At 35.4% G+C, this 12,257-nt stretch overlaps 1 protein-coding gene across 16 annotated transcripts in view; it reads left to right on the top strand.

The window, feature by feature from the left end:
• The window catches only part of PTBP3 (polypyrimidine tract binding protein 3), a 114,723-nt gene extending 104,019 nt beyond the window's left edge, over positions 1 to 10,704 (top strand). For 13 of the 16 annotated variants that reach the window (XM_031014576.3, XM_031014575.3, XM_055350410.2 and 10 more), the window contains 4 exons: positions 821 to 913; positions 1,666 to 1,882; positions 5,073 to 5,150; positions 5,300 to 10,704. In XM_031014576.3, the coding sequence (XP_030870436.1) occupies positions 821 to 913; positions 1,666 to 1,882; positions 5,073 to 5,150; positions 5,300 to 5,432 (521 nt within the window). In that variant the 3' untranslated portion in view covers positions 5,433 to 10,704. The remainder of the gene's footprint in view (positions 1 to 820; positions 914 to 1,665; positions 1,883 to 5,072; positions 5,151 to 5,299) is intronic. The other 3 variants (XR_008668363.2, XR_008668362.2, XR_008668361.2) reach the window with 1 other exon arrangement.
• The last annotated feature ends 1,553 nt before the right edge of the window (positions 10,705 to 12,257 follow it).

Raw genomic sequence — 12,257 nt, 5'->3', positions numbered from 1 at the left:
CTGAAAGATCTTATTTTTATAATATTGATGATACTCTGTAGCACATAAACTGAAATATATTGTAATACACTGGATGAAAAAATCGAGTGAGACTGGAATTGACTTCGTAGAACCTGTTGGCTTTAATTTTATCTATATATTAAAAATTCAAAAACTGTAGTTTTTTAATATTGGTTTATATAAACAGATTAGTATAGATAAGAGTTTGATTATTATCTTTCCATACCCCAGTGAATCACTTTACCCATCCTTTAGGATATGGGACCCACTTTGGGGAACACTAGGGTAGAAAAATCGAGGGTAATAAGATCAGTTAGGATCAATTAGGTTGTCCTAATTGTCCCAGTGTGAAATGGTGTTGATAGCTTTGATGGTAGCGAGGATTGGGAGAGGTGGACAAATATGAGAGATATTTAGACCATAGAATCAATGGGTGCTGGTGATTGATTGGGTGGGTGTCAGGGTTTGAGGAAAGGAAGAAGTCAAAAGATGACTCCCAGGTGTCTGACTGGAGCAACTGTGTGAATGATGGTATTTATCTACAGCTTTAGTGAGCACTGGGAGTGGGGAGAGGAAAGGGGGGATGAATCATTTTGGGACATAATAAGTTTAGAGTGTTGATGGGACGTCCAAGTGAAAAAGAGTAAGTACATGAATAGATCTGGAACTTTGGAAGAGATAAAAATTTGCAGGTGTATGTATGGAATTGCCAAGGGAGGGTATATAGTATAAGAAATGCCTTCTTTAAGTATATTAGTAAAATTAATTAAGCACAACACAATCAGACGTTAAACACAGTGTTTTGTTTTGTTTTAATTAGGAGTCTATGGTGATGTACATCGAGTGAAGATTATGTTTAATAAGAAAGAAAATGCCTTGGTTCAGATGGCAGATGCAAATCAAGCTCAGCTAGGTACTAATGATTAATAATTATTAATAATAATGCGAACTTGCCCCTTTTGTGTGTGAATTTTCCTTCAAAATACAGCTAGTAGGAATATGATTTTACAAAAGAACACCTCCTTGTGATAATGCCTTCATTATTATTTGCATCTGTCTGTATGTTAAGGTTAAAAAATATTCATCACTCTTTTAAGTCTGAAGTTCATTTGTCTACTTGAACATATTGTTAATTTCTAGAGCTTTGACCCTAGGGTTTTTCCATTAAGTTTAATAAGCATGATTTGTTTTATTTCATTTTATTTATTTATTTTCCTTCCAAATTAAGTTTTCTGTAACCACTGAGTGGCTTAAAAGTTTGGGCAAACTTTGTAATGATGATACAAGAAAGGGTTCATGGCTTCACTGTTATAAAAGCTGTGAAGTATTACTCAAAATTTCTTATAAAAATGCCCTGCTTGAGATAAAACTAATATATTCAGTAACCATTTCATGAATACTTACTATGTTGCAGGCACTCTGAAACTTCATAGCACTCTGCTCAGAAAATATTTTTTGTTTGTTTTAAATTGCTTTTGTTATAGTGAAATGAAGTCATTTAATATATTTCCTTGAGGGTTTTTGGATTTTGAAACCCTTTTCACCCTCAAACTGATAATACAGTTTTAAATAACTACATAAAAATAATTTATGATAATGTTGTCAGATACTACTGAGAAATCTATCCTAATACCCAAACTTTAAAATTTTCTTCCCATGCACTAGCAATGAACCATCTAAGTGGTCAGAGACTTTATGGGAAAGTGCTTCGTGCTACACTGTCCAAACATCAAGCAGTACAGCTTCCTCGAGAGGGACAAGAAGACCAAGGTCTGACTAAGGATTTCAGCAATAGTCCTTTGCATCGCTTTAAAAAGCCGGGCTCTAAAAACTTCCAGAATATCTTTCCACCATCAGCCACTCTGCATCTTTCCAACATTCCGTATGTACCTAATAAGTTATTAATCACTTAGGTGACTAATAATCTACAATATGTGATGTGGGAGAGGTTAAAACCTCTGAAATTGTTCTAACCTAGCAGTTGTCCTGGTCAACAGTTTCTGATAAGATAATTTATTTGCCATCATGCCTTCAGAAGGTTATCTCCAATCCTACACTCTAAAATAGAAAGATACCTGTTTTAAAATTTTCTTTCCAAATAGAGAATTCACAACTAGTTATTTTTCAGTGATCAAAGGTCATAAAAAAAATTCTAGGCAGAAGTATTCCATTGGCACGTATTTGTCCATCTGTTTGTAGAAGTAATGACTCTTACGTTAACCAATATGGCAAAATCAAATTGTGTATCTAAGAATTTGGTAAAAATGGATTTCATACTTTTTATCTACAAGCTGTAAAGCCATAGATATGGTAATTACTTAAAAGCTAAAAGTTATTTTCCTGTAGCCACTGTAGAGGTCTCTCTGTTAACCAGTGTTGTATGTGTGCTTTAGTTATCTTCAAACTCAGGGATTGACAACCTGTAGCCTATGGCTGTTTTTGTATGGCCTATGAGCTAAGAATGATTTTTACATTTTAAAATGGAAGCAAAATATTTTGTGATGTGAGAAAATTATATAAAATTCAAAATTCGCCTTTTATAAAGTTTCGTGTAATATAGCTGTACCCATTCACTTACGTGTTACTTATGGCTGCTTTTGAGTTACAACAGCAAAGCTGATTAGTTGCAGCAGAGACAATATGGCCCATACAGCCTAAGATATTTACTGTCTGGCCCTTTAAAGAAAATATCTGGCTATCTCTGTCCTAATTGTTGAAGTCCTTAGTCTACAAAAATGGCAGTTTTGTTCATGGACTTTGGAAATTGTTAAAAAAATGGCAGTTTTGTATAATTTGAACTAATACATAAAAGGGACTATAAGCTTTGGAAAAGAGATAAAAGCTGTGGGGGATGTGTGTGTATGTGTGTAAAAATTTAAAAACTTGAGGGTATAGAGAGGGGTGAAGTCTGGAACATTATTGAGAATGAGAATGGGAAGTGAATAGTAATAGAGAATAATTACTCAGAAGAATGCTGAATATCCGGCCTCCCTGCTGGTCTCCAGTTAGGCTGCATGGAGAAACCTTGAATCCAAGTTGGGCAGTGGATCAAACCTCATACCAGCCGGGAAACTGGTAGAGTCAAGGAAAAAAAAAAAAGTAATCAAGTAGATGATATGGACCGAGAAATTTAGCAGCTCATTACTGTGGAGTGTAGGGTAAATGGACAACAATTAGATACTGAGGCAGGCACCTGTCATCATTAGCTTTTAATTTTTTTAAATTAATATATGTTTTTTTGAGACAGGGTCTCCCTCTGTTGCCCAGGCTGTAGTGCAGTGGTGTGATCTCAGCTCACTGCATCCTCTGCCTCCCAATCTCAAGTGGTCTTCCCACCTCAGCTTTCCAAGTAGCTGGGACTACAGGTGTCGGCATGCCCAGCTAATTTTTTGTATTTTTTTGTAGAGACAGGGTTTCACCATCTGCCCAGGCAGATCTCTAACTTCTGAGCTCAAGCAGTCTGCCTCCCAAAGTGTTGGGATTAGAGACATGAACGACTGTGCCTAGCTCTGTTAGCTTTTTAAATATACCACATCACGCAGGAGCTGGGCTCCAGTTGCAACCTACATAGGACATGTAGGAAGAAGAAGAAAGGATATTAATATTCTTCCAAGTTCTAGGTACTGTACTGGTGCTTTACACATGTTGCCTCATTTAATCTCCACAACAACCTTTTTTAAAAAAATTGTGATAAAATACACGTAATGTAAAAATTATACTTTTAACTATTTTTAAGTGTACAGTCCAGTATACATTCACATTAATTGCTTTACACATTATTGTGTGACCGTCACCTCTGTCCATCTGTAGAACCTTTTCATCATCCCAAACTGAAACTCTGTACCCATTAAGCAGTAACCACCTTTTTCCTCCTAACACCCAGCTCCTGGTATCCACTATTCTATGTTGTTGTTGGCATTATTATCCATAATAACCTTTGAAGTAAGGTCAGTATTTTCATTGTATTAATGAAACTGAGACTTAGGTTAAATAATTTACTTAAAGTGATATACAAGTGAGTGAGGAATAGAATGTGAACCCAGGTCTGTCTTCCTACAGAGCTAATGATTGTTCTGCTATACTGTCCTTGTTGGCAGTTGTGAGATGAATCTACTTTTAGTCAGTTGACTGTCACGTGATAGACCACTATATTAGTTATGTATGGCTGTATAACAGACCACCCCTGACTTCACAGCTTAACACAGCAGTAAATGTTTATTATCTCATTGTTACTGTGAGTCAGGAATCTGGAAGTGGCTTAGCTGGGTGGCTTTGGCTGAGTCTGTCATAAGGTTGTAATCACGATGCAAGGCAAGGATGTGGTCATCTGAAGGTTTTAACTGGAGGTAGAGGATCCATTTCCAAAATGGCTTAGTCATGTGCCTGTTTGTTGACCGAAGGCCCCAGTTCCTTGTCATGAGGACTTCTCCATAGTGTCTTCACGGTGTCCTTCCAAAGCTAATGATTCAGGAGAGGACATAGTAGAAACCACAATGTCTCTCAGCTTCAAAAGTCACACATTGTCATTTCTACAGTATCCAAAGTGTTTACAGAGGATACCTGTGTTTTCTATGGGAGGGGAATAAACAAGGGCATGAATATGAGCAGGCAAGAGTAATTGGGGGCCACCTTAGAGCCTGACAGCCACATACACACATTCAGAATTACCCTGCAAACAGTTGAAAATGAGGAACTCCAGACTGTAGCAGACAAGTCGGAGCTAGGAAACTTTGGAAGTACTACAGTTGATTACTAAAGCCAGTGGTATGACTAATAAGAATAAATATAGATTCCAGGCACAGCTGCATTAAAAGAAAAAAGAATATAGAAAGATTTTTCTTGCCCTTTATATACCTGCACATGTCTTCTGCAAGGATTGAGACAAAATTCCATTGCTTGAGGATACATGTCAGTTTTTGAACATCTTTCAGGGAACTTCCAAATCAAGTCTTTGTCATATGGCTTAATAATTCTGTTTGAAATGTACTCTAGAGATTTGATGATTGCAAGAGTTAATCTGCTTCACTTGAGAATGCGGCCCAGGTAGTTGACTCCCTCTGATGTTTTCACAGCCCTTCTGTTACAGTGGATGATCTGAAGAACCTTTTCATAGAAGCTGGATGTTCAGTGAAGGCTTTTAAATTCTTTCAGTAAGTCTTTGCTTTCAAGAAATACATTAAAATTATTTAATATGGTATGCAAATTTTAAAGGTAGTTCAGTGAAGTCTTCTGGTGGAGGAAGGAGTTTGGAAGCAAAATTCATTCTAAATACTTTCTGTATTTCTTATACCATTTTCAGGAAAGATCGCAAAATGGCGCTCATTCAATTGGGATCTGTGGAAGAAGCAATTCAGGCCCTCATTGAGCTTCATAACCATGACCTTGGAGAAAATCACCACCTCAGAGTTTCCTTCTCAAAATCTACAATCTGACTTTTCTGTGAATTTTTCTCCTAAAACTGGACCATAATTTCAGTAAAACCTTCAGACATAGACTGAAGCAGCTCAAGACCAATTTTGCCTCTTTCACAAAAATAACTTTCTGAGTTTGATATTCAAGTATATTTTAAAAATCAAGGGATTTTTTTTTTTGTATTCCCCCTGCCCCAGCCAGTCAAAGGTTTCTTTTCCCTTTTTACCATGGGTTCTACAAAAATAACCTTCAGGAAAAAGAAAATCAGGAAAAAAATTTTTTTTCAATAATCTTATTCCCTATATTAAATTAGATTTGAAGAGGATTAACGTTGTTTTAGTTTGGGTCCAGATCAGCCTTATACAACATTTCTAAACTCATTTGTACTTTTAAAAAATTTAAACACAGACTTCTGAAATTACTTGATGTAAGTAATTTAAATCACTTATGACCAAGTTATTAACCTTATGAATCAGAAGTCTGACCCTTGTAGGAAATTATATTCACTTATAAAGTACATCAGATCTTTGCCATATATTGATGGTTATTATGCATAAATACATTGAGTTGTGTTGGAAGCAGATTTATAAACCTGCATGTTTTCTTTGAATGATTTCTTTTTTTCACTGTAAGACACTCCTTTAAATAATGCCTATCTTTAACTTTTTAAGACTATTTGGAAAAATGCAGTGTCTCAGCTGTCCCCAGGGAAATTAATTGGAATCCAACTAAGATCTGTTAAGAAGATGTCAGAATAACTAATAATTTTATTAGGAAAAAATCATGTTTTAAATTTCAAAATGACACTTATTTGTCAAGTAATATGATCTTGGAAAATTTTAAAGAAAAATAATCCTACTTATAAACTACTTTTTTATAATTGTTTTCAGAAAAAAGTTTACAGTCTTAAGGAAAATATTCAGGTCTATCATATGGTTTGACAGATTTTTTAAAAGTTATTTTTGGTAAGGTCTTCTTTTAGAAAAAAATTAATCTCAAGGGTTTTTTGTACCACTATAATCTCTAATACTTACTCAGAATTACTGTGTATTTACTTAATTTCTTATTATGTGCCTTATTATGTGCTTAAGATACAATAGGTTAGAGTTTAATCTAAATATCTTGAAAGCTATATTGTGGGCTTGGTAAGCATTTTGTTTTTTCTTTCTCTGTTTTGGTAAGGATTTAAAATTTTTTCCATTGCAATTTTAAGTGGTTTTCAATAAGTAATAGTTTTTATCAAATTTTTGGTGCTTGGTGCAGAGACGGTGTGGGGAAGGGTGAATGGTTTTGGGAATAATTCAGTGCACACCTGTAGGCCTCTTTACATTGTGACTGATAGGGGTTATTGCATATCAATTTGGGGCTGTAGAGTGCAATCTCAGTTTCATCTTTTTCACCCATCAGAATTTGTCTCAGGATTACTTGGTTTTTCTCAGTCCTCAAGCGAGAACTTGCTTTTCTTTGTTAATGTGACTTCATTACTGAGTACCCACGTATTTGGAGTATGAGAAGGTGGGTTATTTCTCATACTCTGTCTCTCTCTTTTCCATTGAATGTAAGAGTACATTTTAATGTTGCTTCAGTGATTGTATAATGTAAAATTGTTTCTTTTTAATAAGAAACTTTGCTATTATTTCTTCAATTGTTGATCAGAATTTTTTAAAGCAGGATTTGTCAAAAGGGTCATTTTTTTGTCTACCCCTTTTACACTTTTCAGATTCTCAAAGTGTCTCATCTCAACTTTTAAAAGAATAAAGAATATCTTGCTGGGCATGGTGGTGTGCGCCTGTGCGCCTGTAGTCCCAGCTACAGGCTGAGCCTGTAGGCAGGAGGCTACAGGCAGGAGGATCACTTGAGCCCAGGAGTTCAAGGCTGCAGTGCGCTGTGATCACGTTTGTGAATAGCCACTTCACTCCAGCCCTGGAACATAGTGTGACCCCTTCTCTTAAAAGTAAAAATTAAGAAAATCTCAATCTCTTTGCTGTATTCCAGTGATTAATTTGAACACAGGGAGGTTTTTACAGAAGAAATTTTACCAAAAAATAGAGACTGCAAGAGATGATACAAATTGTTTAAAAAGCAGAATTCACTCACCACTAAGCAACACTTAGTTGGTAGAATAGAAAGGAGGGATACTAAGTTAAGACTTTTCAAATGGATCAGTTTGGCTGAATAGATAGATATAATCATGTATGTAGTTGTGGGAGTTTTTTGTTTTTTGTTTTTTTACTTATGAAATAAATTTTGACCTAGACACAAGGGGTATATGAAGGAGGAAAAAAATTTCTTTGCAAAATCTCCCAAAACTTGCTTTTTTTTTTCCTTCCACACAGGCACTATTATAATTTTCAGTGCCATGTTAAATTGGATTATTTCATTTACTTTAAGTTAGGAATTACTGTGTAATTTATTAATTCATGATTCTCATAACATTCAGCATAAGTGTAGCAAAGTTGCTAATAACGAAAGGGGATCATAGTGGTGTTGAATGTAACTTTGAAGTAGGGAATGGCCTTTTAAGTCTGAGAGAGAACATTTGAATCCTTTTCAGGGATTTGTGTAGGGGTGTGTTTGTGTGTGTGTGTGAATGTGTGTGTGTGTAGATAAGTGTATATACATAAATACACTCTTCTAAAGTTGTATATACATATGCACATTACATACATTTTAATTTATTGACAAAATTAACCAAATTAAGATTTGGAGATGTGGGATGTTCTTGTTTTAAAATAGCATGTTTGAAACCATCAGTTTGTGTCTAAAATTAGCTGTAGCACATGGATGTTGTCCATATTAAGCTATTTGCTGTTTGAATTATAGAGGTCTACAGTATTTGTGTTGACATAGTTTTTGTAAAAAAAGATTAAAAAATATCAGGATGGTGGAAAAACTAGATCTGTGTATTTCTGTTTTGGCATGCATTTATTCAGTATCTTCTAGCAATGGTTTTTCTCTGTTGATCTACCGTAGTATCCTATTTTTAAGTTTATTTTATTTTTAAGGAGTATTGTCATCGCTTTTCAAGGTGTCTTGACTTCTACACAAAGTATATATATTCAGGACTTTAAAAAATAGCAGTACACATTTAACAGTAGCAAATTACACCAAAATGATTTACTTTGAGATTTGAATAATTTGCATAGCAGTAAAATGTGTTTTGTGTAACATACAAATAGAAAAATGACCCAGTATCTTAATTGATACTTACTGGAGAGTATCAGAATTACCCAGCAGCTCTTACAGAATGCCATAAATTCTTTAAGACTAAATATTGAAATCAGTTATTTGAAGTAATGTTTCTGATTTACTGTTAAAAGTTGCTGAGCTCAGTTTTTGGAGATATCATTTCTGCCTGCCTGTTCCCTTATGACATTGAGGCCTTCTTTGGCTCCACCTAGTATGATAATCATGGGTTCTGTTTTAGTTGATGAGAAGTGGCTCCTATGAATGCCTCTGTTCAATTTCTTTTTATTTTACTTTATTTTATTTTTAGGGGTCTCGCCATGTTTCCCAGACTGGTCTCCAACTCTTGGGCTCAAGTGATTCTCCTGCTTCCACCTCCCCACAGTGCTGGGATTACAGGCATGAGCCACCACACCTGGCTCTCTGTTCTTTTCAATGTCTCCGTGCCATCAGTCAGCAGTGCTTACATGTTTAGCATATTGTCATGCAGTTTCTCTTCTGTTCCCACGAGATATTTTTGGACAAAAAATTGACAAAAGTACATGTGTTTTTCCCCACCTATCTCTTAGAAAACCTAATGTGTACTGCTATTTTTAAAACCAAAAAGAGACAGCGTGACGATGCGTAAAGCATTTTTCTTAGCCTCTCCTTTGTCTTGATCTGTTAATGAGAACAAAACTGCCAGACTCAAAATACTCTACTATTGTGCTGAAAGAAATACAACTTAGATTGCACAAAATTTGAAAATATAACTCAGCCGTCTTTTAAAAGAGTTGTGTTGTTATCTACAAGACTATTAGCAGTCTTTTTTCAGAGCAAATTTTAACAGCTAGTTGTGAGTGGTTTAAAATATAGAAAATTATTAAAATCTTAGTTTGAGGGGTTTTATAGTGGGAGATAAAACAGGACCAAAGTTTATGTGCCTTCTTCAGTAGTCTTAATTGACCTTTTCTTCCTATTTGAGACTAAAGTAGTATCAGTATTCTGGTTTTCAGGAAATATGTGCTATATAGTTTTAAAAGAATGTTGTCCCACCAACTATTCATCCAAGCAAAGAATTGTAACTATAAATAAAGTCTCAGTTACACTTTTGCCTTTATCACATAATATTCATTGTAGAGCATTGTGCAGGTCCAAGAATAGAGCTGCTCAAAATCTTTGTGGTAGTTTCCTTAGTTTTTGTAACCTGAGGCATATGTTCCAGAGAACAGGGATATTTGTCTGGTCCAGTGACCTTGGTGATCATAGTCATAATTGAAAGATGCCTATGGCATGCTTAAATCAGCATTGTCAACTGATTTGTTGTTGTTGTATTATTTTCACTTCTTGGATCTATGTAGTAGTTGTAATAACAAATATTTAAATAGCTATTTTTTTGATGCCATTAAAAAAATCATACTCTGGCCTTTTTTCCCCCTTACTGTTGTTTCCCAGATCTTTTAAAAATTCATCCCATATCCAGAAAGTACCAGTTATAAAGATTGCTGACCAAGCAAAGTTTTGCATCAAAATGTCACCTCATTGCTCTGACCAAAGACTGACTGTTGTGGTTTTAACTCCTCTCTGTGAAGCATTTTGCATTTTCCCCAAGCTCCTTTCTGAAAGAAGACCCAGTGCAGAGCGGCCTTTACTTTCAATTTCTACTGCTGAATAGACTACTTAGAGAAAATGTGAGTTTCAGTGTGAACAGAATGGATTAGGATGACGAGTTTGATGGGCATTTTCAGTACTGTATCTAAGAAAAAAAAAATAGCACAGCTAGGAGCCTCTGACATTGTCTGGTGTTTTACGTGGTCTGTTCATCAAAATCCCCCTTTTCAGTTTTTAAGAATGTTCGTCTAACAGAAGAAAATGCTGTAAATATTTGTAACAACATTTTTTTTAACAAGGCCAAAAAAGAAAAAAAGGTTTTTGGGAACAAGTGAACTTATAAAGTGGTTTTATATAAAACATCAATTGTCTTGTATATTTTGGATAAGCAGCAGTACCAGCTTTCATTTGTAACAGAGTTTGTGGCATTGGAAAAAAAGGATTCTGTGATTGTTGAAGTGAATTATGTTATAAATGCAAAGAGAAGATAAAATATTAAAAAACATATTTTCTAAATGCGTAGTGCATGGTTAATTCAAGCTTCTGTACACTACAGTATATTCCATTTTCGTTCAGTTTGTATATTTGCTGACTATTACTTAATATCTCTAATCTCTTTTCCTAACAAATATAGCATTGTAGCATGCCTTTTAATAAATGTCATGACATCTGTACTCTCTTAAAATTTTTCTGTGTTCTTGTCTGTACTTTGGGTTTCCCTTTGTCTTACCTGTAATTCTAATGATGTCCTATTTTCTTTTCTTTTCCATAGCCATCCATCTAAACGTGTCATGGTTAGTGAATAGTGAGCACATATTCAAACAATGTTCAAAATGGGAAAAACACAAAATCTATTAACTGTCTCTGTCTTCATTTAGGAATAAGTCATTTTGAGGAGCAAAGTGCTTTCCTAATCTTCCTGTGATGCACCTTCTCTGGCAGCGCCCCGTAACGCAGGGGCATGGTGGCATGCTTTCTTGCTTGCACACTCACTCTCCTTTTTCTTTCTCTCTTTCTCCCCATATGTGCAGTGCCAAACTACAGTTGGAACACTATTTCCAGTTTCGTTCAGTATTTGGCTTCCCTACGGCATTAGTATACATACACTTTGAGACACAAGGTGTGATCTCAAACCAAATTTGTGTCCTCTTTAAAAAGGTAGCACAGATACTAGCTGATGCTACATTCCTTTTCCTTAGACAAACGTTTTACTTCTCAGATCTTTAAAGAATTGTTGGATTGCAGAAGTCTAGACTTAGCATTCATTGTATATTTTAGTCTCCTGGAAGTGGGAATTTATTTTGAATGGAATAGAAAATTAGGTAATCACTACTAATCTTTGTTGGCTTATCTGTAAAATCTGTGGTCTCCATAAATACTAGAAAAATAAATAGGTATTTTTACATGAGGCATTTTTATCAGGAAAAGATAAAATAACTGTATGACTATATTAGGCTTTTATAAACTCGATTGACTGTGAAATGCTTATTTACTCAGCAGAGGGGTTATAACCATCATTAAGTCATGGCAGTGATCCAAGAGACCACCTAGTTCAATTTCCAGTTAACAGCAAGGAAGCCCAGGTCTCTGTGACTTGGTCCAGTGCACTCTATTGCACCCAGGTGTTGCAGTTTCAGACTTCCAAGCGCTGCTAAGGTTATGATCTTGAAGATCTGTAGACAGTATTGGAGTGCTTATGTTTTCTCCTAAAAGCCACATGATCATACCTCACTGCAACGTAAAGACATTGAGTAAGTGGTGAGAATGTTTCTGATGAAGGGTAAAAATGCCTTATCTACTTCTGAAAAATTTTTAAATGTCGTTTCACATTTTAAATTTCAGAAAACTAACAAAAAATGTAGTTACGGTTTGTATGAGTTTGCTAGGGCTGCCATAAAAAAGTCCCACAGACTAGGTGGCTTAGACACCAGAAATGAGTTTCTCACAGTTCATGGAGGCTCGCAGGCCACGATCAAGGTGTCAGCAGTGTTGATTTCTTCCAGTGCCTTTCCTTGGTTTGTAGATAGCTGTCTTTTCCTTGCGCCTTCTACAAGCTCGCTCTTCTGAGT

Source organism: Gorilla gorilla, chromosome 13, assembly GCF_029281585.2.
Source record: "Gorilla gorilla gorilla isolate KB3781 chromosome 13, NHGRI_mGorGor1-v2.1_pri, whole genome shotgun sequence".
Taxonomy (NCBI): Eukaryota; Metazoa; Chordata; class Mammalia; order Primates; family Hominidae; genus Gorilla; species Gorilla gorilla.
The sequence above is the reverse complement of the archived record's forward strand: the minus strand, read 5'-3'. Positions and strand labels throughout refer to the sequence as shown.